Below are 27,700 nucleotides of genomic sequence, written 5' to 3'. Positions count from 1 at the left end.
TCTTGGTCACGCTGGTCTTGAACCCCCAACCTCAGGTAATCCACCCGCCTTGGCCTTCCAAAGTGCTGGAATTACAGGCGTGTGCCACCACGCCCGGCCCATTTTCCCAGTTTTAAATAAAATTTTGTTTATAGTTGAAGCTTATTTTATTTTTCTGATTTAAATACAATGCAGTCTTGTGGTAAAAATGTCCAAACATGGCAAAATGGGGTGACTGAGAAATCAAATCACTTTAATACTAATTTCTGGAAGTGACCAGTGGGAAATAATGGACACTCAGTAGCACCGCTGAGCATAGGTGCTTGTCTGGTGGGTGAACGAGTGGTTGGAGCAGGGATTTTGAGAGGGACCAAGCTCGGTTTGATCCCAGTCCCCCTCATCCAAGCTCCGAAGCTCTCTGAAGCCCAGTTCCCGCTTCAGAATGGGGGGGGGATGGGATCTGTCTGATGGGGCTGTGGGCAGAGGTTCGATGAGATAAGGCGTGAATAGCTTTTGGTGAAATAAAAGGTGTAGGTTAGTACTCCATACATGGGAGTGTCAGGGATATCAGGTACCTTCTATTTTTTAAATTTTATTTATTAAAAACTTTTTTTTCTTTAAAAAAATTAAGATAGGGTCTCACTATGTTGACCAGGTTGGTTTTGAACTCTTGGACTCAAGCAATCCTCCCACCTGGGCCTCCTCCCAAAGTGCTGGGATTACAGGCGTGAGCCACCAGGCCTGGCCGCTTTCTTTTTATTTTACTAAAATGGAATTGTATCGTACTTAGTATTTTAGAACTTGCTTTTTCTTCCCAGACTATCCATATATCTTTTGAATAAAACTTTTCTGTGTTTAGTACAGAGATCTGCTTTTTTTTAGATGGAGTCTTGCTCTGTTGCCCAGGCTGGAGTGCAGTGGTGCACTCTGGGCTCACTGCAACTTCTGTCTCCTGGGTTCAAGCAATTCTCGTGTCCTCAGCCTCCTGAGTAGCTGGGATTACAGGCATGTGCCACCATGCCTGGCTAATTTTTTTTTTTTTTGTAGAGATGGGGGTTTTGGCCAGGCTGGTCTTGAACTCCTAGTCTCAAGTTATTGGCATTCCTTGGCCTCACAGAGAGCTGGGATTATAGGTGTGAGTCGCCACGCCCGACCTGCTCGTTCGTTTTTCATAGCCACATAAAGAACAGTTGTCTGTCATTGTCCTTCCTGGTTATTTAGCCAAGGCTGTGTGGTCGTAAGCCAAGTCCTTGTCCGGAGCTGGGTCTCCACTGCCCTTTAGGCTCAATCCACCCGCCTGGCTTCCGGGGTCGCTGTGGCCCATGCTGGCGCTGCTGTAGCTCTGCTGTGCGTGCTGTTCACCAAGGGGCTCAGGGAGCCTGGGCGAGTGAGCCTTTCTCCTCCCTGCCCATAGGTCGCCCTCGGAGTCCAGCTCGGAGTCCCGTTCCCGCTCCCGCTCCCCCACCCCCGGCCGCGAGGAGAAGATCACGTTCATCACCAGTTTTGGGGGCAGCGATGAGGAGGCAGCCGCAGCCGCTGCTGCCGCAGCTGCATCAGGGGTCGCCACAGGGAAGCCCCCCGCACCCCCCCAGCCTGGCGGCCCTACCCCGGGACGTAATGCCAACGCCCGGTCGGTAACGCTCACGCCGCCCGCCCTATGCCCTGGCCACCATGGGGGGGACACGGGGCAGAGGGGGGCCGCAGCTCAGGCCTGCGCTGACCGGCCCTCCGTGCTCTGCCTGCAGCCGCCGCTCCTCCTCCTCCTCCTCCTCTTCCGCCTCGAGGACCTCCAGCTCCCGCTCCAGCTCTCGTTCCAGCTCTCGCTCGCGCCGTGGCGGGGGCTACTACCGTTCAGGCCGCCACGCCCGCTCCCGGTCCCGCTCCTGGTCCCGGTCCCGCTCCCGGTCCCGCCGCTATTCCCGGTCCCGCAGCCGTGGCCGACGGCACTCAGGTGGGGGCTCCCGAGATGGACACCGCTACTCCCGCTCGCCCGCCAGGCGTGGTGGTTACGGTCCCCGTCGCAGAAGCAGGTATGTGCAGCTAGGCATGGAGGTGGGAGGGGCTGGGGCCAGGGGCTCCGATCTCGGGGAGAGGTGCTCAGAGGAAGAAAACCTGACCACCCAGCTCAGAGAACACCCGGTCCGAGGGGACAGGCACAGGCCACTGCTCTCTACAGGAAGCCCTTGGGTAGGAGGAGGGAGGCATGGGTGCGCCTGTTCTGTTCTGTGCATGCGCATCCTGGTGGCAGTGGAGCCCAGGCACTGTTTTCCAGCACAGGGTGTGGAGAGGAGGCTGCACCTCTCTCTCCTGAGAGATTCTGTCTTTGCTGTCAGGGGTTCCAACCTGAGGGGAGTAGAAGTGCATGGATGCTCCAGGTTATTCTGTAGCTTGCAGTGAGGGGCCTGGGTCTTGAGGGCTAGGAAACCCTGTGGGGAGGCGTCCTTGTGTGGCCAGGAGTGGATGGGGAGGCAGGTGGGAAAAATAAAGACAGCTCATTGACCGGTCGAGGTGGCTCACGCCTGTAATCCCAGCACTTTGGAGGCCAAGGCGGGCAGATCATCTGAGCTCAGGAGTTGGAGACCACCCTGGGCAACATGGTGAAACCTTGTCTTTACTAAAATAGAAAACGTTAGCCAGACATGGTGGTGTGCGCCTGTAGTCCCAGCTACCTGGAAGGCTGAGGCACGAGAATCACATGCACCCCAGAAGCGGAGGTTGCAGTGAGCCAAGATGGGGCCACTCTATCCCCTTCCAGTCCCCTTGCCTGTGCAGGTCAGGGCTGGTCTGGGAAAAGCAGCAAGGCTGGGTTGGTGGGAGCATGGACTCCAGGGCACCTGCCTGAGTGTAGACTCCCTGGGTCTCTTTGCTTCTGTAAAATTGCAATAATAGCATCCACTTCTCTGGGCTGTTAGAGGTACAACAGGTAAACCCATGTAAGGTACTTAGGACAGGGCTGGTGCTGGCTAAATGCTGCTAATGTCGTCTGCATCATTGCTTGCGTTATTGTAGCAGGGATCACCATGTCCGCTGCTGCATGGTCTGGCAGGTCAGGCCGAGGGGCCAGGTAGAGACCATGCTGACCTGGCAAGCACGTTCCCTCCAGAGGGGCAGTGACTGCTCAGCAGCAGGTCTTGGGTCACCCAGTCTTTCTAGTTATCAAGAGAAGTTGAGGGTCTGAATTTTTAGAGGATAGCTCTTGTTTTCTTTTCTTTTCTTTTCTTTCTTTCTTTTCTTTTTTTTCTTTTTTTTTTTTTTTTTGGAGACAGAGTGTTGCTGTGTCACCCAGGCTGGAGTGCAGTGGCATGATCTTGGCTCATTGCAACCAACTTCTGCCTCCTGGGTTCCAGCTTTTCTCCTGCCTCAGCTTCCCAGGTAGCTGGGACTACAGGCGCCCACCACCACAACTCGCTAATTTTTGTATTTTTAGTAGAGATGGGGTTTTACTGTGTTGGCTAGGCTGGTCTCAAACTCCTGACCTTGTGATCTGTCCACCTTGGCCTCCCAAAGTGCTGGGATTATAGGCGTGAGCCACGGCGCCCAACCCTTGTTTCCTTAATAATGACAACAAATCTTAATTTTATAAAAACAATACAAAAATTAGCCTGGCGTGGTGGTGCACGTCTGTAATCCCAGCTACTCAGGAAGCTGATGCAGGAGAATTGCTTGAATCCAGGAGGCTGAGATTGCAGTGAGCTGTGATTGCACTGCACTCCAGCCTGGGCAACAGATAGAGACTCCGTCTCAAAAAAAACTCAAGAGAACCCAAGCAAAGTCAGTGTGTGGCCCAGAAAATTGGCTTCCGGGTCATACATTCCTTGCAACATACCCAGAGCAATGACAGGAGAAAGGTTTGAGGGGGCAGGTGGGGCCCGGGCATATCTTGAATGCCAGTCTGAGAGTGGGCGCTGCTGGCTGGAGAGTCCCACCAGGGTTCTGAGCAGGGAAAGGATGGGGTTCCATATCCCCAGGCTGGAACTTGTGGGTCTGTGCTGAGACTGGTGGAGGACAAGGGGTGGTCCCCACTGCTTTCGAGACCCTCGACACCAGCAGCATGAGGAGGTGGGTGAGGGTGTAGGTGAGGTCACCCTGAAACACTGTTGTGCCTGAGCTGGGCACAGCTCATAAAGGGGAGCCAGCCATCCCTCCCAGGGCTCACCTTCTAGGAGTTGGCAAGTGGGTGTCTGGTGAGGGAGAGGTGACACACACCAGGCACAGCTCATGATGGCAGGACTGCCCTTAGGTCTGTCGTATCTAGAGCACCGTCTCTGTAGCAGGAGGCCAGAGTGCAGCGCTGGGGCTTTCCAAGGGAGAGTAGCAGGAGAGGAGAGTCAAGCCTGTCACCCCAGGCCTTGCAGGAGGACTGTGGACCTGGAGCCCGGGTGGAGTGCGGTTGGGAATCCTGGAGTCTCACCATCCTCCTCCCGCCCTGCTGCATCCACAGGAGCCGCTCCCACTCAGGGGACCGCTACAGGCGGGGCGGCCGGGGCCTCAGGCACCACAGCAGTAGCCACAGCCGCAGCAGCTGGTCCCTCAGCCCATCCCGCAGTCGCAGCGTGACCCGCAGCCGCAGCCGCAGCCCCAGCCCCAGCCAGAGCCGCAGCCGGAGCCGCAGCCGGAGCCGCAGCCAGAGCCCCTCGCCATCACCCGCAAGAGAGAAGCTGACCAGGCCGGCGGCGTCCCCTGCTGTGGGCGAGAAGCTGAAAAAGTGAGCAGGGCGGGTCTGGAGGAAGAGGGCTGCCTACCTTGGGTGGGAGGGTGAATGTCACCGTTTTCTTTATGAGGGGAACTTAGTCCTACCCCAGGAGGCCTGGGGGTGGGGCATGGCCCTGGCCTGGGAGGGTGGATTTCAGGGGGTCACAGCCCTGGCCTGGGGGGTCTGAAGAGGACGCATCAAATGCTGGAGGATCTGCAGAGTAAGAACCTTTTCCTGGCCGGGCGCGGTGGCTCAAGCCTGTAATCCCAGCACTTTGGGAGGCCGAGGCGGGAGGATCACAAGGTCAAGAGATCAAGACCATCCTGGTCAACATGGTGAAACCCTGTCTCTACTAAAACTACAAAAAATTAGCTGGGCATGGTGGCGCGTGCCTGTAGTCCCAGCTACTCAGGAGGCTGAGGCAGGAGAATTGCCTGAACCCAGGAGGCGGAGGTTGCGGTGAGCAGAGGTCGCGCCATTGCACTCCAGCCTGGGTAACATGAGTGAAACTCCTTCTCAAAAAAAAAAAAAAAAAAAAAAAAAAAGAACCTTTTCCTGGGTGAGGGTCAGAGGGGGACAGGGCCCCGTCTTGCAGATGCTGTGGGGTCTGAGAGGGACATGGTCGCACCCCGGGGGTTCTGAGGCCCATGCCTTGGCCGCCTGGTCTGAGGGCAGTGCTGAGGCTGGGGTCAGAGGTGGCAGCTGCCCATTCCTCCTCCCAACTGTGTCCTCTGGCCCTGCCCCCACTCAGGACCGAACCTGCCGCTGGTAAAGAGACAGGAGCTGCCAAAGTCAGTAAGAATTTGGAACTCGCCCGTCTAATTCCCGTCAGCAGCAGTGCCCGAGAGCTGGGCCCGGTGGGCCTGCAGGGGGGCCCGGGTGGGCTGGGAGATCCAGCCCCAGGGACTGGGAGGGGTGGGGAAGGGTCTGCCCCCATGAGAACCATGTCCCCCCCCTCCTCACTGTACACTGGGGCTCCACCTGTAGCTGAGCCTCTGGGAGCCTGGGGGCTGCCCACAGTCTGCCCCTCCTCCTCATGTCATCCCTCCCCTCCCCAAAGCCCTAGGCTCTTGGCTGAGGTGGGTTGTGGGAGCTCTGGGACACCCACCCCCTCTCCTGCCTCTTCTCCCTCCTCCCCAGCCCAAGCTGACGCCGCAGGAGAAGCTGAAGCTGAGGATGCAGAAGGCGCTGAACAGGCAGTGTATGTCCTGCCCCATCCCTCCAGGGTTTCCCAGCTCTTCCTCCCCTTGGCAGTGGGAGCAGGGAGAGCCAGCGCCACCTCAGGAAGCCTGGCCCTTCCCTAGAGAGGCCGCGCAGGCACAGAGGTGCTCAGGTGCTCTGGGAAGGTGTGAGTTGGCATTGGCTCTGCTGCCACTGTGCTGGGGCCTCCACAGTCAGGTTGACCTGTCTGAGCTCAGCTTCCTCGTTGTAGAGAGAGGGGCTCTTAAGGGCACCCTTTAGCCACCATGTTTCTTCCTCCCTACAGTCAAGGCGGATAAGAAGGCGGCACAGGAGAAGATGATCCAGCAGGAGCATGAGCGGCAGGTGAAGGGGGGAAGGGCGGGCTGGGGTGGCGGGCATGTGCGGGCCTGGCCACGCCCTCATGGCCCTGTCTGCTGCAGGAGCGGGAAGACGAGCTTCGAGCCATGGCCCGCAAGATCCGGATGAAGTAAGTCCTTGCCTTCCCTGTCCTGTGGCCACACCTCCTGCTCCTGGGCTGCCTGGCCTTCCCACCAGGAGCCCTGCCCAGCCCCCTGTGGGTGGATGAAAGGCAGAGCCCTGCCTGGCCCTCGGGGCTGTGCCCAGCCACCTCTCTTGCTCCTCTCCCTCAATTTCCTTCCTCTGTTTTGGCCTGCCTCGTTCCATATCGACCTCCTCCCAGCTCCTCCAGCCTCCAAGTGCCAGTCACCTTTGCTGTTCTATTGGCCTGGCAAGCTGTTCCCGATACCCCCTTAGCCACCCACCGCCATAAGTCTTTCTCCTGTTTGAGCCTCAGTTTGTTCGTCTCCTAAGTGGAGATGGAGTCATTGTCCCCCTTCCACAGGCTGTTGGGAGGATTTGACATGATCACGGCCAGGCACAGAGAAGGCACCTGGTAGATGCCAAGCCTGGCCACTGTGACAGAGACCATTTCAGCACCCAGTGTGCACAGGTGCTCCCCCAGGCAGGAAATGAGGGGACTGTCCAGCCTCCCCCTGTTCAGCATGGCTTTCCTAGGAAGGGGGCTGGGATTCCAATCGGCTCTGCCAGCTGGGGTCCCTCTGAACCTGGGGCTTCCTTTCCAAGCCAGGATTGGTGGCAGTACCAGCCCCGTTGGTTTTACTGTCTTCCTTGGAGTAAAGTGTCGGAAGCGTCTGCCTCCCAGTTCAGTGTGTCCAGTGTTACCGGCCAGATGCTCACGCCTTGTCTTTGCAGGGAGCGGGAACGCCGAGAGAAGGAGAGAGAAGAGTGGGAGCGCCAGTACAGCCGCCAGAGCCGCTCACCCTCCCCCCGCTACAGTGAGTGTCCCCACCAGGCTGGAGGGCTCTGGGGCTTTAAAGAAAAATGTCAAACGTGGTTACAAAAAAAACGTAGTACATGTTCCACATTAGCCTCCCAGAAATGAAAGCTCTTCAGACATGCACACATGCACACACACACACACACACACACACACACACAGTGATTGCTTCAGTCACAGGTGATGGCAAGAATTAGAAGAAATGCTTATTCCAGCATAGGCTGGTAAGGGGCACAGATTGCAGGCACTGGACTCTCTGGAAACGCCGTCCCCTCATTTGGAGACAACACCTGACGTTCTTTGAGGACCTCGTCCCAGGTCAGGGAAAAGGCTCTGGCGCTGGACGTTTGCTCAGTCTTCACCTGTTCTTTTCTTTCCAGGTCGAGAATATAGCTCTTCTCGAAGGTAAGGAAGCCCATGACCTACTTCCTGGGGAGGTACACTTGTCCTTTGATGGGAGAGCCTGGGGTCCTGGCTCTTACTCCTCCAGCCTCACCCCGTGCCCACCTCCAGCTGGAGGGGTTGGTCCCATCCTTTGGGGAGCGTCCCTCCCATGGCAGACAAGTCCCCTGATCACAGAAGCCTCCGTGGCCCCAAGTGTGTTGGTGTGGATGCCTCATCCTCACCGTCCCTCCCTTTCTCTTTCTAGGCGCTCAAGGTCCCGATCTCGAAGCCCCCATTACCGACACTAGGCGAAGAGTAGGCGGTGGGGAGGACAAGGGGGTGGGGTGAGGGGCTCAAGCTGTGATGCTGCTGGTTTTATCTCTAGTGAAATAAAGCCAAATATTATTTAATTCCTGTCACCTGCCTCAGGCTCGTCTATGTGGTTGGTGCAGGGCTCTCCCCTGCCAGGGCCCACCAGCCAGCAGAGCCAGCTGGGAGGGCACTTGGGTACAGGCCAGGTGCCAGTGTTGCCTGCGTGGGACATCCTGCCCACATCTGACGACTAAGTGGCAGGCCCCTGTTCATCAGAACCTGCCTGCCATGGCTTAGTGAGGCCTGCTCAGGAGGCCAGGGCACAGTCCCAAGGGAGAGGGCCCAGACCTGCCCGCAGGTGTGGACACAGGGTGTCGGCCCAGCATGTCCCACATGGGCCCCTTTGCCCGGGGCCTCTGGCGACAGGTCCAGGCCTCTCCCCACCCTCGCCTCGGCCCCTGCCCTGGCCTCGCCCACACCAGGAACTGGGAGCGCGGCTTTCTGTGCCAGTCCTGCTGCGCCTGAGGCACTGGGGGCTGGCCATTCCCTCACCCCCTCACTCCAAACCGGTCTGTCCAGCCGTCCACCTCAAGGAGGGGAAGCTTCCCGCCCCATCTCAGGCACCCCAAGAAAGCCACAGTCCAAAGGTGTGTAAATAAAAGGGGGAATTTACTTGGAGATGGGGCAGATACAAGGAGGTCAACCGTGCTGCAGTACCAGGGACAGCAGTAGGCTTTCCGGGGCTCAGGCCTCCCCAGCCGCCTCAGGGTGCTTCTGCCGCAGGTGTTTGTCCAGTGTGGCTCGCAGGCCGAAGGGCACACGGCAGTGGGGACACTCGAAGCGGGTGCTGCCAGGCGTCATGCCGTGCATGCGGCGGTGGCGGTTGAGCTTGCTGCTCTGGGCGCAGGCGTAGTTGCAGAGCTCACAGGTGTAGGGGCGCTCCCCGGTGTGCGAGCGCCGGTGCACCGTCAGGTTGCTGCTGTTGGTAAAATGCTTCCCGCAGAACTCGCAGCTGCCCCCGGGCCCACGGCTCTTGCCCGCTGACTTGGGCATCTTTTTGGGTGATGCCTTCTGGCTGTTGGCAGGGTTGATTCTCTGTTCCGTGGTGATGGCTCCCCAGGTGTCTCCACCGGGGCCGGCTTGAGCCCCACTGCCGGGAGCCCCGGGTTCCTGGACACCTGCTGTGGCAGCAGCTCCAGCCCCCTCACCACTGTTGCATGGGAGGGTGCTGGCGGGGGCAGCGGCATGGGCAGCCGGCTCTGGAGGGACCGCAGAGGCCTGCTCTTGGCTGGTGTCGGCCATGAGGGGGCTCTGGGGCGTCACCTGGCGGTGGGTCTTCTTGTGGCGGTTGAGCTTGCTGCTCTGGGCGCAGGCGTAGGGACACTGGTCGCACGCATAGGGCCGCTCGCCTGTGTGTGAGCGCATGTGCACCTTGAGGTTGCTGAAGGAGCTGAGGGTCTTCTGGCACACGGGGCAGGTGGGGCTCCGCCGGGTGAGCCCGCTCCCACTTGCTCGGGGGTTCTTGGCCTCAGCTGCTGGCCCCACCACTGCTGACACCGCTGCGGCCACCTCGGCTAGGCCGAGCAGCGGGGCCTCTGGGGCTTCTGATTCTGTTTGGTAGATAGACAGTCCGTGGTCCCACTGGGCATGGCGTAGCAGCTTCCAGGCCACGGTGAACTGTCTGCCGCAGCGCAGGCAGCTCAATGCCTTCAGCTCCTCTCGTTCTGGCAAGAAAAGGAGGCAGAGTGTTAGCGCCGAGGGGTAGGAGTCACAGGGGTTACAGTTCACAGCTGCCAGCTGGACACCTGTGGGACAGGCACTCCTGCAGGGGCCGAGGACTTGGCAGTAACAAGACACACACACCCTGGAAGGACCAGGAAGCTGATGCTCAGAGGACGGGCGGAAACGAAAAATCTGTGGAGTCGGTGCTGAGTACCTGAGGATTTGTGTTTGAAAACCATTTGTTTTTTTGAGACAGTCTTGCCCTGTTGCCCAGCCTGGAGTGCAGTGGTATGATCTTGGCTGACTGTAACCTCCACCTCCCCAGTTCAAGATTTTCCTGCCTCAGTCTCCTGAGTAGCTGGGATTACAGGAGCCCGCCACCACACCTGGCTAAAAAATTTTTGCATTTTTAGCAGAGACAGGGTTTCACCATGATGGCCAGGCTGGTCTTGAACTCCTGACCTCAGGTGATCCACCTGCCTCAGCCTCCCAAAATGCTGGGATTACAGGCATGAGCCACTGCACCCAGCCTAAGACCATTCTTTTTAGACAGCCTGTTGCCCAGTCTGGAGTGCAGTGGCAGGATCTCAGCTCACCACAACCTCTACCTCCCAGATTCAAGCTGTTCTTAATGCTTCAGCCTCCCAAGTAGGTGGCATTAACAGGCGCCCCACGACACACACCTGGCTAATTTTTGCATTTTTAGCAGAGACAGGGTTTCACTACGTTGGTCAGGCGGGTCTCGAACTCCTGGCCTCAAGTGATCCACCTGCCTTGACCTCCCATCCCAAAGTGGTGGGATTACAGGTGTGAGCCATTGCACTGGGCCATGTGTTTGAAAATCTTGTGCAAAGTTATGTTAATTCAGTGAGCAATTCGTACATGCTAGGTACTGAGCAATGGCTCATAGGCCAGCTTTCCCTCAGGAAAGGAAAATAAGATCTCCATATTCCAGGTAGGAAAACTGAGGCACAGAGAGGCATTTCCCCAAGGTCAGAGAGCTTGGAAGGGGTAAAGCTGTGATTTCAATCCAGACTCCTGGCAGTGGGGGAGAGGGCAGAACAGAGGCTTGCTTTTTTTTTGCTTTAAATTTTTAATTTAGTATTTAGTATTTTTTAAAGAGACAGGGTCCTGCTATGTTGCCCAGGCTATTCTTGAACTTCTGGCCTCAAGTAATCCTTTCACCTCAGCCCTTCAAAGTGCTAGGATTACAGGTGTGAGCCACCATGTCCAGCTGGGAACAGAGGCTTTCAAATAAGATTTTTGGTTTAGGCCTGGGCGTGGTGGCTCACACCTATAATCCCAGCACTTCAGGAGGCAGGCAGATCACCTAAGGTCAGAAGTTTGAGACCTGCCTGGCCAACATGGTGAAACCCTGTCTCTACCAAAAATGCAAAAATTATCCGGCCATGGTGGCATGTGCCTGTAATCCCAGCTACTTGGAGGGCTGAAGCAGGAGAATTGCTTGAACCTGGGAGGCGGAGGTTGCAGTGAGCTGAGATTTCACCACAGCACTCCAGCTTGGGTGAGAGTGCGACTCTGCCTCAAAAAAAAATTAATAATAATGGAGATGGCTACGGAGAAGGTTTAGCGGTCACTAAGTAAAGAGGTAGGAGTGACCTGGGTCCCCCACCCTCTGCATGCATCTCAAATTGAGAGCCCCAAACCTGAATTTGGATTTTTCTCTGGACCTTCGGTGGAAGGGGTCAGTGGACACTTCCCAGGTGAACTAGCCTTTCCATTCTTCAAATTCTAGAGTCTTGGATGGGGCAACATTTGTGATTCAACCAGTCCTCCGCCAAGAGCACAGGCCTGGCCTTCGTTCAAATTCAGACTTCTCTGCTCCCTAGTTGTGTGACCTTGGGCAAGACAGCCTCTGTGAGCCCCAGTTGCTACAATTCAGGGACCCTAGAGGTCCCCTCCCTTTCAAGGGTGGTTGTGACCTCGCCTGGGGAATGGATGAGAGCATCGGTCCACGTTAAGTGCTCAAACAGCAGCGCCTGTGAAACCAAGGTGCCCACAATTCTCCAAGCCCTGCAGTGTTTTGTCCCAGTGATTCCATCACAGCCCCTGTCCCCTCCATCAGGGTACTCTCCCTGCTCCAACTCTAAAGCTCATTCAATCAATACAAGCCCCTCCTCTTTCTCACCACCAAGACCCTCCCTGGCCCAACCCTGAATAATTCCACTTCTCAAAGGTCCCAGGAGGAAAAGGGCCAGGGCGCTGGAAATTAGGTTTGAATTAAGCCCTGCGGCCCACACTGACCAAAAGCTCAAGCACCACGTGAAGGATTTTAATTCCCTTCCAAGAGGAGGAACCCAGGTGTCCAGCACCCAGGAGCTCTCTGAAACCAGGGGATTCCCAGGCCGCAGGGATGGGAGATTCCATCAGAAGCCCCTTCCCTGGCTCCAAACAGCTAGCTGTACCAGCATCTCAATCAGAAGTGACAGACAGGAGGGGGTGGCAACCTCCTCATTCCAGCTGGCCTCCACTCCCCCTCCCCCCCGGCCGCTGCCCTCCCCAGAGGTCCCCCCTACTGTCACCCTGGTCCAGCCACCTGGCCAGTTATTTCTGGCCAAGGGGAAGGAGAAGTGAAACCAGGTTGGGGGTGTGTGTGGGGGGCAAATCCCCAGGCTCGTCTTCTGGGGCTGGCCACACCCTGTAGGCTGCCGTCCCTCCCTGCCCAGCCTCCCCCACCCTCCCTCCCATCACCACTAGTCCCTGCCCTAGGTCGGGCAGGCCCTGGCCACGCCTAAGCTGCACCCGATGGGACGCGAGAAAGGGGAAGTAGTGCTCAGTGCCCTGCCGTCCAGCCCAGCCCTCTCCAGCAGGAAGCCCAGCCCTTGAACTTGAGAGAGGGACTGCACCCGGCTTTACTCACCTGAGCCCTGGCCGGGGCTGGGGCCTCTGAAGAGCTGACAGCCCAGCTTCTTGTGGTCCATGAATGCAGTGATGGCCTCCAACGGGAAGGTCTGCAGGCAGCGGCCGCAGGTCAACAGATCTGGGTGTTTGTCGGTCCAGGGCTGGCGGTCTGCAGGGAGGAAGCGAGTGGTGAGCCTGGGGTGGGGCCAGGATGGGGGGGCTGAGGGTGCCGAGGAAGAGGGGAAACCGAAGGTCAGAAGGGAGCCTGGGGGACAGGACGGGGCGAAGGCGAGAAGGCAGGGCGAGGGGGCCCATGCCCAAAGGCAGGGGTCCCACCTGAGAGTCAAAGGTAAGGGAGGCTGGGCTCAGAGCCCGGGGCATGGGTGCCGGGCCCTCACCTGGAAGGTTCGGGGTCAGCGACGTCCACAGGGTCCACGGGTTCCGCGCGCCAAGGGCGAGGAGGGCGGCCCCGGCGTCAGGGAAGTGGTGCGGTTCGCCCCCGAACAGCCCCGCCGGGGACACCTCCTTCGGGGAGAAGGGCCCCAGCATTGGTGCCTGTCGGGGCGGCCCGTCCGACTCGGGCTTCAGTTCGATGACGAGGTCCTGCATTTCCATCTCGTCGTCTGGGGTGGCGGCGGGCTCGGGGTCTACTCGGCGGGGCGCGCTGCCGGCCTTGCGGCGGGACATGAGTCGCGGGCCGGGCGAGCTGGCGGGCGGGCAGGCAGGCAGACAGGCGGGCGGAGGACGCACGAGCTGAGGACGCGCGGACCGTGCGCGCTCAGGTGAGTGACTGCAGCGACCCGCCGCGAACTCTTACACGTGCTGGCCGGGCCCGTGGCTCCGCCCACCGGGGCGGGCCTGATGGGAGGGGACGAGCCGCCCTGCCCGCGGCCTAACTCAATCTAGGCAGTGCCCCTTGCGTTTGGCTTAGTGACCAAATTTAATCACACCGAGCTCCCACAAGGCATTGAAACAGCTATCCCTGATCCCATTTTAGGGCGGGTGAAACTGAGGCGGGATGCCTACACACACCCTCAAGGGAGAAAATAGTCGGTCACGTTTCTTATTAGATGCCCAATAGTAGTAATCTGGGTATTTCATTAAATGCATTACAGTAAAAATTCATTTTGCAAGCATTCACTGAGTGCCTCCTGTGCGCCAGTCTGTTTGAAGCCCTGATACAGCAGGAAAAGACGATGATCTTTGCCTGCACGGAGTTTAGACGGTGGGGGAAGACACTATAAATATAATTATGTAAAATATAGATGGCCATTCATGATGACCAGTGCCCTGAAGCAAAAGAAGGCTGGAAAGGCGGACAGGGTTGCTGGGATTGAGGGATTCCATCTTCTCCCCATTGCTGGGAAAGGGCATGGGGGAGCTGAGGCAGGAGGGAAGTAAGGAAGCCAGCCATTGGACCTGGGCATTGAGGAATTAAAAGGAAAGGGAGGGAGGAGCAATATGGGCTGGGGGTTGAGTTCAGTGAAAAAATGGGAGCAGATCCAAGTGATCTTTTGATCACCTTAAAGTCTTTTGGTTTTCCTGAGACCGGAGCCTTGGGAGGGTTTTGAGCAGAGAAGAACTGTAATCATACACACCAACTCTGTTTTCCTAGACCAAAAGTCAGCCTTAAAACCAAATAGCCAAGCAGCTCACCTGCCTCCACTCCACCTCCTTGAGCTCCCCTCCCCTAAGCAGTTCTCTCGGCTCACTGTTTGAAGTGGCATTGACACCTTGCCCCACCCTCAATCCCTGTTGAGTATTCTTTTCTTCCGGGCACTGACCACATGAACTGCTCTTGGACTGTCCTCTCCCCGACCCAGCGCAAGCGCCCTGAGGTCAGGGCCAGAATCTGTCCTCCCCCAGCTGTGCCCAGCCCAGATGCTGATTTCAGATGCTGATCTCTTGGAGTTCTGCATATTGTTATTCAAGTCTGGGCTCCATTGTCCTCCTGAGCGCAGAGGGCCCTGACCAACAGTATCTAAAGTAGCCCCACCCTGCTGAAGGCCTTGCAAATTACACTCCATGACCTCCATCTGTCCCCAGTTCCCTCTTGGATCTCACTTTCTCCATCCGTCAAAGGAGGTAGGGCAGGTTGGAACTAGAGGGTTATTGGAGGTGGTTTCTTCTTCAATGCCACCTCCTCTGATCACCCTTTTTTAAAAAAATAATTTTTAATTTTTTCTTTTTTTTCTGAAATGGAGTCTTGCTCTTATTGCCCAGGCTGTGTGCACGATCTCAGCTCACTGCAACCTTTGCCTCCCGGGTTCAAATAATTCTCCTGCCTCAGTCTCCAGAGTAGCTGGGATGACAGGCACTCAGCTAATTATTGTATTTTTATTAGAAATGGTTGTCCAGGCTGGACTCAAACTCCTGACCTTAGGTGATCTACTTGCCGCGACCTTCCAAAGTGCTGGGATTACAGGCGTGAGCCACCGTGCCTGGCCTATTTTACTCTTTATATATCACTTTGATCAAACTCTGAAGGATCTTGTTTACGTATTTGCTTGTTTTACCCTATTCTGTCCCTTCTACCCTACTAGAATATAGGTGCTAGTAGGCAGGATGGGAGTCTGTCTTGTTCATAAATACAGCCCCTGCTCATTCATGGTTAAGTCAACAAATATTTATTGAGCACCTACTATGTGCCTGACAGTATTCTTTCTTTCTTTCTTTCTTTTTTTTTTTTTTTTTTGAGACGGAGTTTCCCTCTTGTTACCCAGGCTGGAGTGCAATGGCGCGATCTCGGCTCACCGCAACCTCCGCCTCCCGGGTTCAGGCAATTCTCCTGCCCCAGCCTCCTGAGTAGCTGGGATTACAGGCACGCGCCACCATGCCAGCTAATTTTTTGTATTTTTAGTAGAGACGGGGTTTCACCGTGTTGACCAGGATGGTCTCGATCTCTTGACCTCGTGATCCACCCGCCTCGGCCTCCCACAGCGCTGGGATTACAGGCTTGAGCCACCGCGCCCGGCCTACTTTCTTTCTTTTTTTTTAATAAAGGTGGGGTTTCACCATGATGGCCAGGCTGGTTTTGAACTCCCGACCTCAGGTGATCCACCCACCTCGGCCTCCCAAAGTGCTAGGATTACAGGCGTGAGCCACAGCGCCTGGCCGACAGTATTCTTTCAACAGACATTTGCAGACCACCAAATTGTGTACCTGGCAGTAGGCCTTGGAGATCTAGCGGAAAGCAGAGGCCCACAGGATCTCTGCGTAAGTAGGACCCCGCATGGAGAAGGTGAATTCTGACTGGGCTTGGAGTAGGGAGGTTCATATTTCCCACTCAAGGCCACAGTTTTCCCCTTTGTAAAATGGGACTGCAGGGAGAGCTGGAGGACAAAATGACCGCCTCTGATCCAGCCCAGCTACCTTCTTGGTATACGGCATCTGAGACCATGATCTCCAGGTTTCCTGTAGAGGAGCGGGGGTTCCCCTTGGAGGCTAGTGGTAGGAGTGCTTATGTGTAGAGGTACGAGGATGCAGGGCCGGGCGCGGTGGCTCAAGCCTGTAATCCCAGCACTTTGGGAGGCCGAGGCGGGTGGATCACGAGGTCAAGAGATCGAGACCATCCTGGTCAACATGGTGAAACACCGTCTCTACTAAAAAAAAAAAAAATACAAAAAATTAGCTGGGCATGGTGGCACGTGCCTGTAATCCCAGCTACTAAGGAGGCTGAGGCAGGAGAATTGCCTGAACCCGGGAGACGGAGGTTGCGGTGAGCCGCGATCGCGCCATTGCACTCCAGCCTGGGTAACAAGAGTGAAACTCCGTCTCAAAAAAAAAAAAAAAAAAGAGGTACGAGGATGCAAAGACCGAGCTCTGCCCTTAACCCGGCAGGGAGGAAGTCTTCCCCTCTCTGAGCCTCAGTTTCTTCCGGCCGAAAATGTGCATCCCAGATGCCCCCAACTCGCAGGCAGGAAAAGCGGACCAAAGTGCCCCGCAAAGCCGCGGGCCGGGTGGCGACCCGAGTTGTGCTGGCTTCCAAGCCTGCGAGCCAGCCCGTGACCACGTGGGGCGGTAGCGGCGGCGCGGGCGGAACCCAGGCTCCGCGGCTAGCCGCCTGCCCGGGCCTCTGCAGCTGGGGCGCCGGCGGAAGTGGGGGCGCCAGTAGCGGTGTACCTCGGTGAGTGCGGAGTGGTGAGGGGGGTCGCCAGCAGGTTCCCTTTCCCCGGTCCCAGGTCTGGACGCCCACCCCCGTGCAACGGCCGGAGTGACGGGAAGAGGCAGGACCGTGCCTGCAGCTCCGGCAGGAGGGACGTTCTTGTCCCCAGACGCCCGCATCAGGGACTCTTTGGTCCCGGTCACCGGCAGCGGGAATGTCCCACGCGGGTGGAGTGAGGAGAAGGGAGAAAGCGGAAAACTCCCCCTCGGGAAAATAATAAATGGCCACGATATCAGCAGCGTCGGTGGCAGTCATCCCGCTTTACCTAGAGCGGAATCGCTCGCCCGGTCTGAGTCTGGAGGTGGGAAGAACGTCCAGTTCGAACGCCCAGGGCGGAGTGGGGAGTGGACGCCTGGGGGTCGGGAGGACCTACTTAGTATAAGAAAAGGATAGCAACGGGTGGTCAGGGCGGAATTGAAAGGAAACTGACCGGCCCCAGGGGAAAAAGGGAGGGGATAGATTCTGTGCTTGGGGTTCTGACCTCTGGGGTGGCCCTATCTAACTAATTTGCATCAAGATGTAGCAGCCGATGGGGGTTGTGTGTGTGTGTGTCTGTCTGTCTCTGTGTCTCTGTGTGTCTGTGTTTGTGGACACATCAGCACCTTGGTAAATTAATTAGGTCTGGAGGCTTCTCTGTTAACCGGATAACTCGGCTGGTTCCCCACTCTGGCAATTGCGAAGAATTGGCACAACGTTTGTCCACTGAGCTAATCTCATCTCTGGAGCACCGAGGCCACCAGGAAGGAGGTCTGTGAAACCCCTACCTCTGCCATTGACCCTTTAAGTATTGGGGTCTTGAATCTAACAGACTAGTTTCTCAAGTCGCGGGGGATGGATGGGCTTGGGGATTTTTTCCTGAAACCTTCAGAAATCCTTGCCTTGGAGACTGAAAGGATAAAGGCTTCTGGGGCCAGGTCACCAGGGAGAATGGATAATGCCTGCCTTTGCCCTACTGGGCACACCCTGTGTGACCTTTCTTTTTTTTTTTTTTTTTTTTTTTGAGACGGAGTTTCGCTCTTGTTACCCAGGCTGGAGTGCAATGGCGCGATCTCGGCTCACTGCAACCTCCGCCTCCTGGGTTCAGGCAATTCTCCTGCCTCAGTCTCCTGAGTCGCTGGGATTACAGGCACGCGCCACCATGCCCAGCTAATTTTTTGTATTTTTAGTAGAGACGGGGTTTCACCGTGTTGACCAGGATGGTCTCGATCTCTTGACCTCGTGATCCACCTGCCTCAGCCTCCCAAAGTGCTGGGATTACAGGCGTGAGCCACCGCGCCTGGCTGTGTGACCTTTCTTAAACCAGTTTCTTACCAGGTCACACCTTGGTGCCACAACTTCCAAGGGCTCCCTGGGCTGGTGGAAAAAAAGTCTGTCTTTCTGCGTGGAGCAGGGGTGAGGGCCTGAGTTTTCTCCTTTTCTCTGCCCTCCAGCTTGCACCATGGAAATTACTTATTTTTATTTTTATTTGAGACAGAGTCTCTGTCATCCAGGCTGGAGTGCAGTAGGGTGATCTCACTGCAACCTCTATCTCCCAGGTTCAGTCGATTCTCCTGCCTCAGTCTACTGCGTAGCTGAGATTACAGGCGTGGGCCACCACGCCCAGCTATTTTTTTAATATATTTTAAGTAGAGATGGGGTTTCCCCGTGTTGGCCAGGCTGGTCTTGAACTCCTGACCTCAAGTGATCCTCCAGCCTCAGCCTCCCAAGTGTTAGGATTACAGGCATGAGCCACCATGCCCAGCCCATTCATTAATTTTCATTGGTCTCTGTGGCAGGCATTGTTCTGGGAGCTGGACATCTAGCAGTGGAAAAGCACAGTGGCCACCGTGAAGCTCACAGAGAGGAGATACAGGGAACCGAAAGTGCAAGGGCCCAGGAAGGCATCGCGCCTGAGGTGGGTAGAGCAAGCGAAGTACAGCACGAGGGTTCTGGCAGGATCCAGAACTCACAAGGTCAGGAGGGCTGTGGTGAGGGCTCTGGCTTTGTCTCTGAGCAAGACAGAAGCCACAAGAGGGCTCCAAGCAGAGGTGGGATGTGATCTGACTCAGGCGTTAACAGGGTGTGGGGTGCAGACTGTTAGGGGTGAAGGTGGAAGCTGGGGGACCCAGTGAGGAGTTGACTATAGTACTCCAGGCAGGAAGTATCCATGGCTGCAGCAGGATGCTGGCAGTGGAGGAGGTGAGAAGTGTTAAGCTGTGAATGAAAAAAAAATATATGTGTGTGTGTGTGTGTGTGTGTGTGTGTGTGTGTGTTTTGTTTTGCTTTGTTTTGTTTCTTTGAGACAGTCTCACTCTGTCGCCAGGCTGGAGTGCAGTGATGCTGTCTTGGCTCACTGCAACCTCCGCCTCCCAGGTTCAAGCTGTTGTCCTGTTTCAGCCTCCTTGAGTAGCTGGGATGTAGGCATGGGCCACCACACCCGGCTGATTTTTGTGTTTTTCTTTTTTTTCTTTTCTTTTTTTTTTTCGAGACAGGGTTTCACCTTGTTGGTCAGGCTGGTCTCGAACTCCTGACCTCATGTGATCTACCCACCTTGGCCTCCCAAAGTGCTGGGATTACAGGCGTGAGCCACCGCGCCTGGCCAAATTTTTGTATTTTTTTTTTTTTTTGGAGACTGAGTTTCACTCATGTTACCCAGGCTGGAGTGCAATGGCGCGATCTCGGCTCACCGCAACCTCCGCCTCCTGGGTTCAGGCAATTCTCCTGCCTCAGCCTCCTGAGTAGCTGGGATTACAGGCACGCACCACCATGCCCAGCTAATTTTTTGTATTTTTAGTAGAGACGGGGTTTCACCATGTTGACCAGGATGGTCTCGATCTCTTGACCTCGTGATCCACCTGCCTCGGCCTCCCAAAGTGCTGGGATTACAGGCTTGAGCCACCGTGCCCGGCCCAAATTTTTGTATTTTAGTAGAGACGGGGTTTCACCATGTTGGCTAGGCCGGTCTCAAACTCCTGATCTCAAGTGATCTGCCCACTTCTGCCTCCTAAAGTGCTGGGATTACAGATGTGAGCCACTGGTCCTGGCGTTATACAATTTTTTTTCTCAGCCTTTCTTTTTTATGACTTTAGTATTTTTGAAGAGTCCAGGTTAGTTGTGCTGTTTTTTTTTTTTTTTTTTTCTTTTTGAGATGGAGTCTCGCTCTGTCGCCCAGGCTGGAGTGCAGTGGCAAGATCTTGGCTCACTGCAACCTCCGCCTCTGGGGTTCAAGCGATTCTTTTGCCTCAGCCTCCTGAGTAGCTGTGACTACAGGCGTGTGCCAGCATGCCTGGCTAATTTTTGTATTTTTAATAGAGACGGGGTTTCACCATGTTGGCCAGGATGGTCTCAATCTCTTGACCTTGTGATTTGCCCACCTCAGTCTCCCAAAGTGCTAGGATTACAAACATGAGCCACCGTGCCTGGCCTGGTTTTGTTTTTACTAAGACAAGGTGTCACTCTTGCCCAGGCTGGAGTGCAGTGGCATGATCATAGCTCACTGCAGTTTACAGAAGTATGTTGTCATGCCTGGCTAACTTTTTTTTTTTTGAGAGGGAGTTTCACTCTTGTTCCCCAGGCTGGAGTGCAATGGCAAAATCTCGGCTCACTGCAAACTCTGCCTCCCAGGTTCAAGTGATTCTCCTGTTTCAGCCTCCCGAATAGCTGGGATTACAGGTGCCACCCACCACGCCCGGCTAATTTTTGTATTTTTAGTAGAGACAGTGTTTCACCATGTTGGCCAGGCTGGTCTCAAACTTTTGACCTCAGGTGATCTGCCCACCTTGGCTTGCCACAGTGCTGGGATTACAGGCCTGAGCCACCGTGCCCAGCCCTAATGTTTTTTATGTTTAGTAGAGACGAAGTCTTTTTTTTTTTTTTAAGAGAGTTTCACCATGTTGGTCAGGCTGGTCTTGAACTCCCGACCTCAGGTGATCCGCCTCCCTTGGCCTCCAAAGTGCTTGGATTACAGGTGTGAGACACCACGCCCAGCCAAGACAAAGTCTTACTGTGTTGCCCACGCTGGTCTTGAGCATCTGAATGCAAGTAATCCTCTTGCCTTGGCCTCCCAAAGTGCTGGGATTATAGGCGTGAGCCAGCACATCCATCCCTGTTTTCCTCGTTTGGTAGAATGTCCTTCAGTTTGAGTTTCTTCATAATTATATCCAGGTAATCTATTTTTGGCAGAAATACCACAAAAGGCTGGGCGTGGTGGTTCATGCCTGTAATCCCAGCACTCTGGGAGCCGGAGGCTGGAAGATCACTTGAGGCCAGGAGTTGAGAGCAGCCTAGCAACTGAGACCCTATCTCTTTAAAATTAAAAAAAAAAAAAAAGAAATAGTACAGAAGTGGTGCCCCATCCTTCTTAGTGTCCCATTCCTGGAGCTGTTGGCTTTAATCACTAAGTTAAGGGGGTATATATCAGGTTTCTCCCCTATAAATTTCTGTTTGTGCTTTACAGTGAATGAATATCTTGTGAGTCCGTTGAGCCTATGTAGCTACCTTATACTTCATCAAACTCTCATCTACAATTTTTTTTTTTGGACACAGTCTCCCTCTGTCACCCAGGCTGGAGTGCCATCTTTGCTCACTGCAACCTCTGCCTTTTGGGTTCAAATGATTCTCCTGCCTTAGCCTCCTGAGTAGCTGGAACTACAGGTGCACGCCACCATGCCTGGGTAACTTTTGTATTTTTGGTGGAGACAGGGATTCACCACGTTGGCCAGGCTGGTCTCAAACTCCTGACCTCAAGTGATTCGCCAACCTCGGCCTCCCAAAGTGCTGAGATTACAGGTGTGAGCCACCACACCGGCCCTATCCACACATTTTTGCGTCTGTTCCTTTTATATTTATTTACTTGCTGGTCTACAATAAGGAATATGTTTTCCTTCTCCTCCTTGTTTATTCATTTATTTATTATCATTATGGATTCTGGATTTCTGTTTTATCTAGCGGGTGATAATATGTAACTATCATTATTGTATTGTTCAAATAATTCCATATTTGGCCACTGGGAGCCCTTTCAAGTTAGCTCCTGTGTGAATGGGAATCTATCTAAAAGATAGAATTTCCTGATGGATTGGATGGGTTGTATGTGAGACAGAGGAAGCTGGGGTTTGTTCTTTTTTTAGAGACAGGGTCTCACTCTGTCACTCAGGCTGGAGTGCAGTGGCACGATTATGGCTTACTGCAGCCTCCATCTCCTGGGCCCAACTAATCCTTCTCCGTCAGCTTCCTGAGTAGCCCAGCTAATGTAAAAAAATTTTTTTTGGCTGGGCACAGTGGCTCACGCCTATAATCCCAACACTTTGGGAGGCTGAGGCAGGTCAGGAGATTGAGACCATCCTGGCCAACATGGTGAAACCCCATCTCTACTAAAAATACAAAAATTAGCTGGGTATGGTAGCGTGTGCCTGTAATCCCAGCTATTCTGGAGGCTGAGGCAGGAGAATCGCTTGAACCAGCGAGTGGGAGGTTGCAGTGAGCCGAGATTGGGTACTGCACTCCACCCTGGCAAGAGGGAGACTCACTCTCAAAAAAAAAAAAAAAAAAAATTTTTTTTTTTTTTTTTTTTTTTTTTTTTTTTTTTTTTTTTTTTGTAGAAACGGGGGTCTCGTTACATTGCCCAGGCTGGTCTCAAACTCTCGGCTTCAAGTAATCCTACTGCCTTGGCCTCTCAAAGTGTTGGGATTACAGGCATGAGCCACCATGCCTGGCTGGGTTCATCTTTTGGCAAATATTTATTGCCTGGAAGTTGAGATAAAGCTGTTATAGCCGGGCACGGTGGCTCAAGCCTGTAATCCCAGCACTTTGGGAGGCCGAGGCGGGTGGATCACGAGGTCAAGAGATCGAGACCATCCTGGTCAACATGGTGAAACCCCGTCTCTACTAAAAATACAAAAAATTAGCTGGGCATGGTGGCGCGTGCCTGTAATCCCAGCTACTCAGGAGGCTGAGGCAGGAGAATTGCCTGAACCCGGGAGACGGAGGTTGCGGTGAGCCGAGATCGCGCCATTGCACTCCAGCCTGGGTAACAAGAGCGAGACTCCGTCTCAAAAAAAAAAAAAAAAAAAAAAATAAAAAAAAAAGCTGTTATAAAAGCAGACAAAAGTCCTTGCCTTCATGGGACTCATGTTTTTGTGCATGTGACACTTTGTTTTTGATCCAAGCCACTGGGGGGCATTGGCACAGATTTTAGGAGGGGGATCTGTTTGGGACAGGTGAAGTGGAGCTGCCTGTTAGACCAGCCTCTACTTCCACTCCTCCCTCCTCCTCTAGCCCCATGCTTACCATTTAATAGTTTCTTGTCCCTTTTCTTCACTCAACAGCCAAGACAATGCAGACTCCAGTGACCATTCCTGTGCCTGTGCTCCGGCTGCCCCGGGGCCCTGATGGCTTCAGCCGTGGCTTTGCCCCTGATGGACGGAGAGCTCCCTTGAAGCCAGAGGTTCCTCAAATCCAGGAGTGCCCCATAGCTCAAGAATCCCTGGAATCCCAGGAGCAGCAGGCCCGAGCCGCCCTTCGGGAGCGATACCTCCGAAGCCTGCTGGCCATGGTGGGTCGTCAGGTGAGCTTCACATTGCACGAGAGTGTGCATGTGGCCGCCCACTTTGGAGCCACCGATCTGGACGTGGCCAACTTCTACGTGTCACAGCTGCAGACACCCATAGGTGTGCAAGCAGAGGCGCTGCTCCGATGTAGTGACATTATTTCGTATACCTTTAAGCCATAAAGATATTGTTCACCTTTCCGCTTGAGGCTAAGCCACTGAATCCCAGGCCTTCCAATGTTCTGGAGCCAGGAACTCTGGGCCCCACGGAGTTATGAGCTCCCGTGGAATTTTGAACCAAGGCTTAAGCAAGTCTGGACTCCTGAGACCTCCTGGGTCTAATCAGCAAAATTCTGCAACTCTAGGAATTCTAAGATCCCATTAGAAGGAATGCTGTGCCTCACAGAACTCTGAACTCTACAGAAGTATGGGCTTGATGCTATTTCCTGAAGACCCGGGCATCGGGGTGGGGTGATAAAGGAGGACAAACTGCACAGGGGGAAGTTGTTTATTAAAGAGATTGCAAAATTCAGCCACCCTGAAGATACTCTCCCCAGTGCTCCCCTCCTGCTAAAGAACCAGTTACCCCAGGAAAATTCGGCTCCTGTTTTTATTTTTTAAATTAAGCATACCCACGGGATGGAGTCATCTTTAGGGGATGGTAGGGTGATTATCCCAGGGCTGAATCCAGTGGAGCTGGGCCAAGTAGGACAGGAGCCCAGATAAAGGGGCTGCACAGCCACAGGTCTGGAAAGGCTGGAGTGACCGGAATGCAGGGATTGGGAGATTCCGATTTGATTTCATTTTGGGTAAGCGGTGGCTCGTGCTGGGTCGCATGGTCGTGCCCAAGCGCTCCTCCTGTTGCCCCACCTGTGGTTGCTATGGAATGTACGCGACAGATAGCAGATTCGCTGTTCCCTCGTTGGAGGCAAATGGTCGGATCCCGAGCGGCGGCGCTCCTGAGAAAAGGCCGAGGATTCGCGGTCGGGGTGAAACTTCTTCCCCTCCCCGTTTCTCTCCAGCCTTGTAGCGTGGCCGTTCACATCACGCGCTTTGCTAACCGCCCCTGTCACTGGTAACCTTTCAGTGCATTGTTTAAAAAGAAAGCCGTTTCTGCCCCCTTCTGCAGTTACTTTAAGTTCAGGATGTAAGCGAAGCCTTCCATTAAGTAAAGGTTAGGGTTGTTTCGTCTCTGTCGCAAAAGTGCGGCGGCCGATGACGTTCCGCGCCGGGACCAGCCTCAGCAGCCATCTGTCGGTTCGCGACGCCGGCTCCGCAGAGGCCCGGACCTAGCTTTTGAGTTGCCGTGGCAACGACGCGGCTCGCTCCGCCCCAGTCCCCTTTTATGGTTTTAGCCCCGCCTCCCCCTGGTTGCCGGGTGAGCTAGGGAAAGCGTGGCGAAAGTGCGGCGGCGAATGTCAAGCGTTGGGCCTGAGCCGGAGGGTGTGGCCTGAGCTCGCCCTAGTTCGTTCTTACATCGGTGACCCACCAGCCTTGTCACTCAGGATTTGGGTTGGCTTTTGGAATTTCTACCTTCTCCTAGGTTTTATTTTTTAAAATCAGGCCTATGATACTGCTCATGGGCTCATATTTATTTTAGCATTGTAATTTAAGTTATATTTTATGTAACTCTACCTAGGTACAGAGAGCTGTTGATGTTAACTGCAGTGTGCAAATGGAAGACTGGAGACTAGCGAAGGGGCCGAGGCTTCGTCTCCAGAGGATCCCTGTCTGTCAACATCCATCAACTGTACTTATATACTGAATGCAGCTCCTGCCTTTTTTTACGACTTCTTCATGCCGTTACCACTCTTCGTCAGTTAGTCTAGCCTCCATGTTTTTATTTCTTGCCTTTTGTTGAGCGAGACTTTTCCAGGGTCTTGCTCTGTCTCCCAGGCTGGAGTGCAGGGGCGGGATCATAGCTCAGTGCAGTCTCAACTTCCTGGGCTCAAGCGATCCTCCCACCTCCTAAGCAGCTGGAACTACAGGCGCCCGACACCAGACCCTGCAAATTTTAAAATATTTTTGTAGACGGGGCCTCGCTATGTTGCCCAGGCTGGTCTCGAACTCTGGGACTCAAGCGATCTTCCTGCCTCAGCCTCCCAAAGTGCTGGGATTATAGGCATGAGCAGCCGCGCACCGTCAGATGTTTTCATTTCTATCCACTCCATTCCCTGGGCTCTTGACGAATGTGCCGGAGCTGATATTCGTTATCTGGACTCAGGCGGGGAGGCGTGGGCTCAGCTTCGCGCTTGCGCGCTGCTCTTGGAGACGGCGTCTACTTCGCCCCGCCCCCCATAGTCTGCAGTTCCGGCTCTGCAGATTCGCTGCTCACGTTTCTTTTTTCCGTGGCCCTTTCTGCCTTTTGTTTTCCTCTTCATGTCACCCGCGGGACAACTCTACCTGCAAGTTGCTTAAATCGGTTTTCTGCGTCTTTTAGTAAGAGAAGGGCTCGCCAGCCTCGAGCGAAAGTGTGACTGCGAACGGGCAGGCGCGCGCGGGGCTCAGCGGAGGCGCGCTTGGGCTCCCGGCGGCGACGACAACGACGACGAGGAGAGCGGACGGAGGCGGCGCCTGAAGCAGCGGCGGAGCCCATGCCCCGGGACGGCGGGCGGGCCGGGAGAGACAAGTCCGGGGCCCGGGGCATGTCCCCGGGGCCCCCGTGAGGAGGCGGCGGTGGCTATGGAGATTCCGCCGCAGGAGGCGCCGCCCGGGCCGGGCGCAGACGACGACGTTGAAGAGGCCCCCGCCGAGGCCGGGTCTCCCAGCCCCGCTTCGCCTCCCGCGGATGGGCGCCTCAAGGCTGCAGCCAAGCGCGTCACGTTCCCGTCCGACGAGGATATCGTGTCTGGAGCAGTGGAGCCCAAAGACCCCTGGAGACATGGTAGCTACTGCGGGAGAAACGGGGGCGGGCTCGAGGGGGACCCGGGAGTCGGGAGGGATCGGTGCAGGGCCCGGCTCAGAGGTGGCGTTCATTAGATTGCACGTAATGGCTAATTAAGGGGACAGTCGTCAGTTTAGAGTCGGAGGCTGTTAAAGAGGGGGTGGCCATGGAGTTGGGAAGGTGAAAAGTATCTGGTTTCTGCCGCACCCCACCCTCCCGAGACAAAGGAGGTGATCGTTTTAGGGTTTCAAACGATGAACATTAGATAAAGTTTGGTGGTTTGTCAGATGGGGAGGGTGGCAGCCTTTGCGTTTGTAGTTCTACCAGAAAAGGAAAGAGCGGTCAAGGGAGGAGGAGCAGGTCAACGTTGGCCGTGAAAGGGCAGTTGTAAGAGTTTGCTGGGTCTCTGAGGCTAAAAAGAGGTTAAGTTGCTGGTCTGCAAGCCTCGGGGCAAGGAGTGATCATGTTGGTCACTTTCTTGGCTGGAAAGAGGAAGAATATAAACCCGGACTGTGCCTGTGGAGGACTTGGTAAAAAGGGAGTCAAGGTAAGCTCCCAGAAGAGGAGCAGGGCTGGTGGTCAATTTGTGGTTAGGTAAGGGAGTCAGAGGCAGTGTCGTTTTTTCTTCTTGTGACGATATCTCATTATGTTGCCCAGGCTGGTCTCGAACTTCTGGATTCAAGCGAGCCTCCTGCCTTGGCCTCCCAGAATGTTGAGATTACAGACGTGAACCACTGCCTGCAGCTGCAGTGTGGTGTTAAGAAAAGCCAACGCGGCAGAAGGAAGGCTGTCAGTCGTTCAGGAGCAGAGGATGTTTGGGGCATGGCTGTGGAAGGGTCTTCTTGTTCCTTCCTGAGAAAAAATTGGATGGCTGGACACATTGGCGCATGCTCGTAATCCTAGCACTTTGGGAGGCCAAGGCAGGTTGATCACTTGAGGTCAGGAGTTTGAAAGCAGCCTGGCCAACGTGGAGAAACCCTGTCTCTACTCAAAATATAAAAATTGCCCGGGCATGATGGTGTGCCCTGTAATCCAAGCTACTTGGGAGGCTGAGGCAGGGAGAATGGCTTAAACCTGGGAGGCGGGGGTTGCTGCGAGCTATCACAACATTGCACTCCAGCCTGGGTGACAAGAGCAAAACTCTGCCTCAAAGAAAAAAAAAAAAGGATGACGGGATGTTATCAAGTCAGGAACTAGAGTTGCTGGCTATTAGCAGGTGAGAGAACTGAAGAAGTTTGACCACTTGAGGTGTTGGGAGAGGGGGCAAGCCCACTGGAGAGGGTCAGGTTGGTGTTGGAGCTGAAAGGAGTGTATTGGAGCCATAGGGCTGGGAAGGTGGAAGTTGTTTGGGAGAGGCAGGGCAGTGTTGAGTCCATTTCGTGCTGGAGAAGTCCGTCAGTCCTCCTAGGGTGGAGCCTGTGAAGTGAGGGATTGGACTGGCTTTGGTTCTGTAGAAGCTGATCTGCTGGCCCAGGGTAAGAGGAGAAACTTTTGCCAGTCTGTGGACAGTGGAGGAAATGGTGGCTTTGATGTGAGGGTGGGAAACATGGTAACTGGAAACTGAACACACAGGGAGTTCATCATGAATGACAGTTTGGTTACTTCTTATTGTTTTAGATGGAATCTCCCTCTGTCGCCCAGGCTGGAGTGCAGTGGCACGATCTCGGCTCACTGCA

General features: G+C 54.9%; 4 protein-coding genes across 20 annotated transcripts in view; 3 read left to right on the top strand and 1 right to left on the bottom strand.

The window, feature by feature from the left end:
• The window catches only part of CLASRP (CLK4 associating serine/arginine rich protein), a 30,083-nt gene extending 22,108 nt beyond the window's left edge, over positions 1-7,975 (top strand). For 2 of the 6 annotated variants that reach the window (XR_004264126.1, XR_004264125.1), the window contains exons 12-21: positions 1,394-1,609; positions 1,725-2,009; positions 4,421-4,684; positions 5,424-5,467; positions 5,813-5,873; positions 6,159-6,217; positions 6,295-6,341; positions 7,088-7,170; positions 7,553-7,577; positions 7,822-7,975. Coding sequence is in view for 2 of the 6 variants with exons in the window: in XM_032262674.1 (XP_032118565.1) it covers positions 1,394-1,609; positions 1,725-2,009; positions 4,421-4,684; positions 5,424-5,463; positions 5,813-5,873; positions 6,159-6,217; positions 6,295-6,341; positions 7,088-7,170; positions 7,553-7,577; positions 7,822-7,864 (1,123 nt within the window). In the remaining 4 variants the exon portion in view is untranslated. Of the gene's footprint in view, positions 1-1,393; positions 1,610-1,724; positions 2,010-4,420; positions 4,685-5,423; positions 5,874-6,158; positions 6,218-6,294; positions 6,342-7,087; positions 7,171-7,552; positions 7,578-7,821 lie in introns of all 6 variants that reach the window. The other 4 variants (XM_032262674.1, XM_032262673.1, XR_004264124.1 and 1 more) reach the window with 2 other exon arrangements.
• A 541-nt stretch (positions 7,976-8,516) lies between these two features.
• Positions 8,517-13,448, bottom strand: ZNF296 (zinc finger protein 296). The gene is made up of 3 exons (XM_032262675.1): positions 12,851-13,448; positions 12,472-12,621; positions 8,517-9,592 (listed from the first exon to the last, which is right to left on the bottom strand). The coding sequence occupies exons 1-3, from the start codon at positions 13,137-13,139 to the stop codon at positions 8,613-8,615; spliced, it is 1,419 nt and encodes a 472-aa protein (XP_032118566.1). The 5' UTR covers positions 13,140-13,448; the 3' UTR covers positions 8,517-8,612.
• On the top strand, positions 12,499-23,736 carry GEMIN7 (gem nuclear organelle associated protein 7). 11 transcript variants are annotated; one of them, XM_032262680.1, is made up of 4 exons: positions 15,488-15,924; positions 16,251-16,918; positions 17,237-17,364; positions 22,920-23,736. In XM_032262680.1, exon 4 carries the CDS (start codon positions 22,928-22,930, stop codon positions 23,321-23,323), a length of 396 nt encoding a protein of 131 aa, XP_032118571.1. In that variant the 5' UTR covers positions 15,488-15,924; positions 16,251-16,918; positions 17,237-17,364; positions 22,920-22,927; the 3' UTR covers positions 23,324-23,736. The 11 variants fall into 11 exon arrangements, 9 of the variants coding, with proteins under 9 accessions (XP_032118570.1, XP_032118569.1, XP_032118574.1 ...); XM_032262679.1 differs by lacking the exons at positions 15,488-15,924; positions 16,251-16,918; positions 17,237-17,364 and adding exons at positions 12,499-12,581; positions 18,393-18,511 and having other exon boundaries at positions 22,925-23,736; XR_004264128.1 differs by lacking the exons at positions 15,488-15,924; positions 16,251-16,918; positions 17,237-17,364 and adding exons at positions 12,553-12,641; positions 18,393-18,511 and having other exon boundaries at positions 22,934-23,019.
• A 1,680-nt stretch (positions 23,737-25,416) lies between these two features.
• Positions 25,417-27,700, top strand: part of PPP1R37 (protein phosphatase 1 regulatory subunit 37) — a 54,039-nt gene continuing 51,755 nt past the window's right edge. For both annotated transcript variants that reach the window (XM_032262671.1, XM_032262670.1), the window contains exon 1: positions 25,417-26,024. In XM_032262671.1, the coding sequence (XP_032118562.1) occupies positions 25,929-26,024 (96 nt within the window). In that variant the 5' untranslated portion in view covers positions 25,417-25,928. The remainder of the gene's footprint in view (positions 26,025-27,700) is intronic.

This window comes from Sapajus apella, unplaced genomic scaffold, assembly GCF_009761245.1.
Source record: "Sapajus apella isolate SASKATOON/1434 unplaced genomic scaffold, GSC_monkey_1.0 scaffold130, whole genome shotgun sequence".
In the NCBI taxonomy this organism is placed as follows: domain Eukaryota; kingdom Metazoa; phylum Chordata; class Mammalia; order Primates; family Cebidae; genus Sapajus; species Sapajus apella.
Note: the sequence above shows the minus strand (reverse complement) of the source record. Positions and strands in the feature narration are given on the sequence as shown.

Bases quoted from the DNA above. Each gene is read 5' to 3' on its own strand.
- ZNF296 (XM_032262675.1), bottom strand. From the start codon at position 13,139: ATGTCCCGCCGCAAGGCCGGCAGCGCGCCCCGCCGAGTAGACCCCGAG. The intron at 12,622-12,850 runs GTGAGGGCCCGG...TCCTCCCTGCAG, and splicing joins GCTGACCCCGAACCTTCCAG to ACCGCCAGCCCTGGACCGAC. The intron at 9,593-12,471 runs GTGAGTAAAGCC...TTTTCTTGCCAG, and splicing joins CAGCCCCGGCCAGGGCTCAG to AACGAGAGGAGCTGAAGGCA.
- GEMIN7 (XM_032262679.1), top strand. From the start codon at position 22,928: ATGCAGACTCCAGTGACCATTCCTGTGCCTGTGCTCCGGCTGCCCCGG.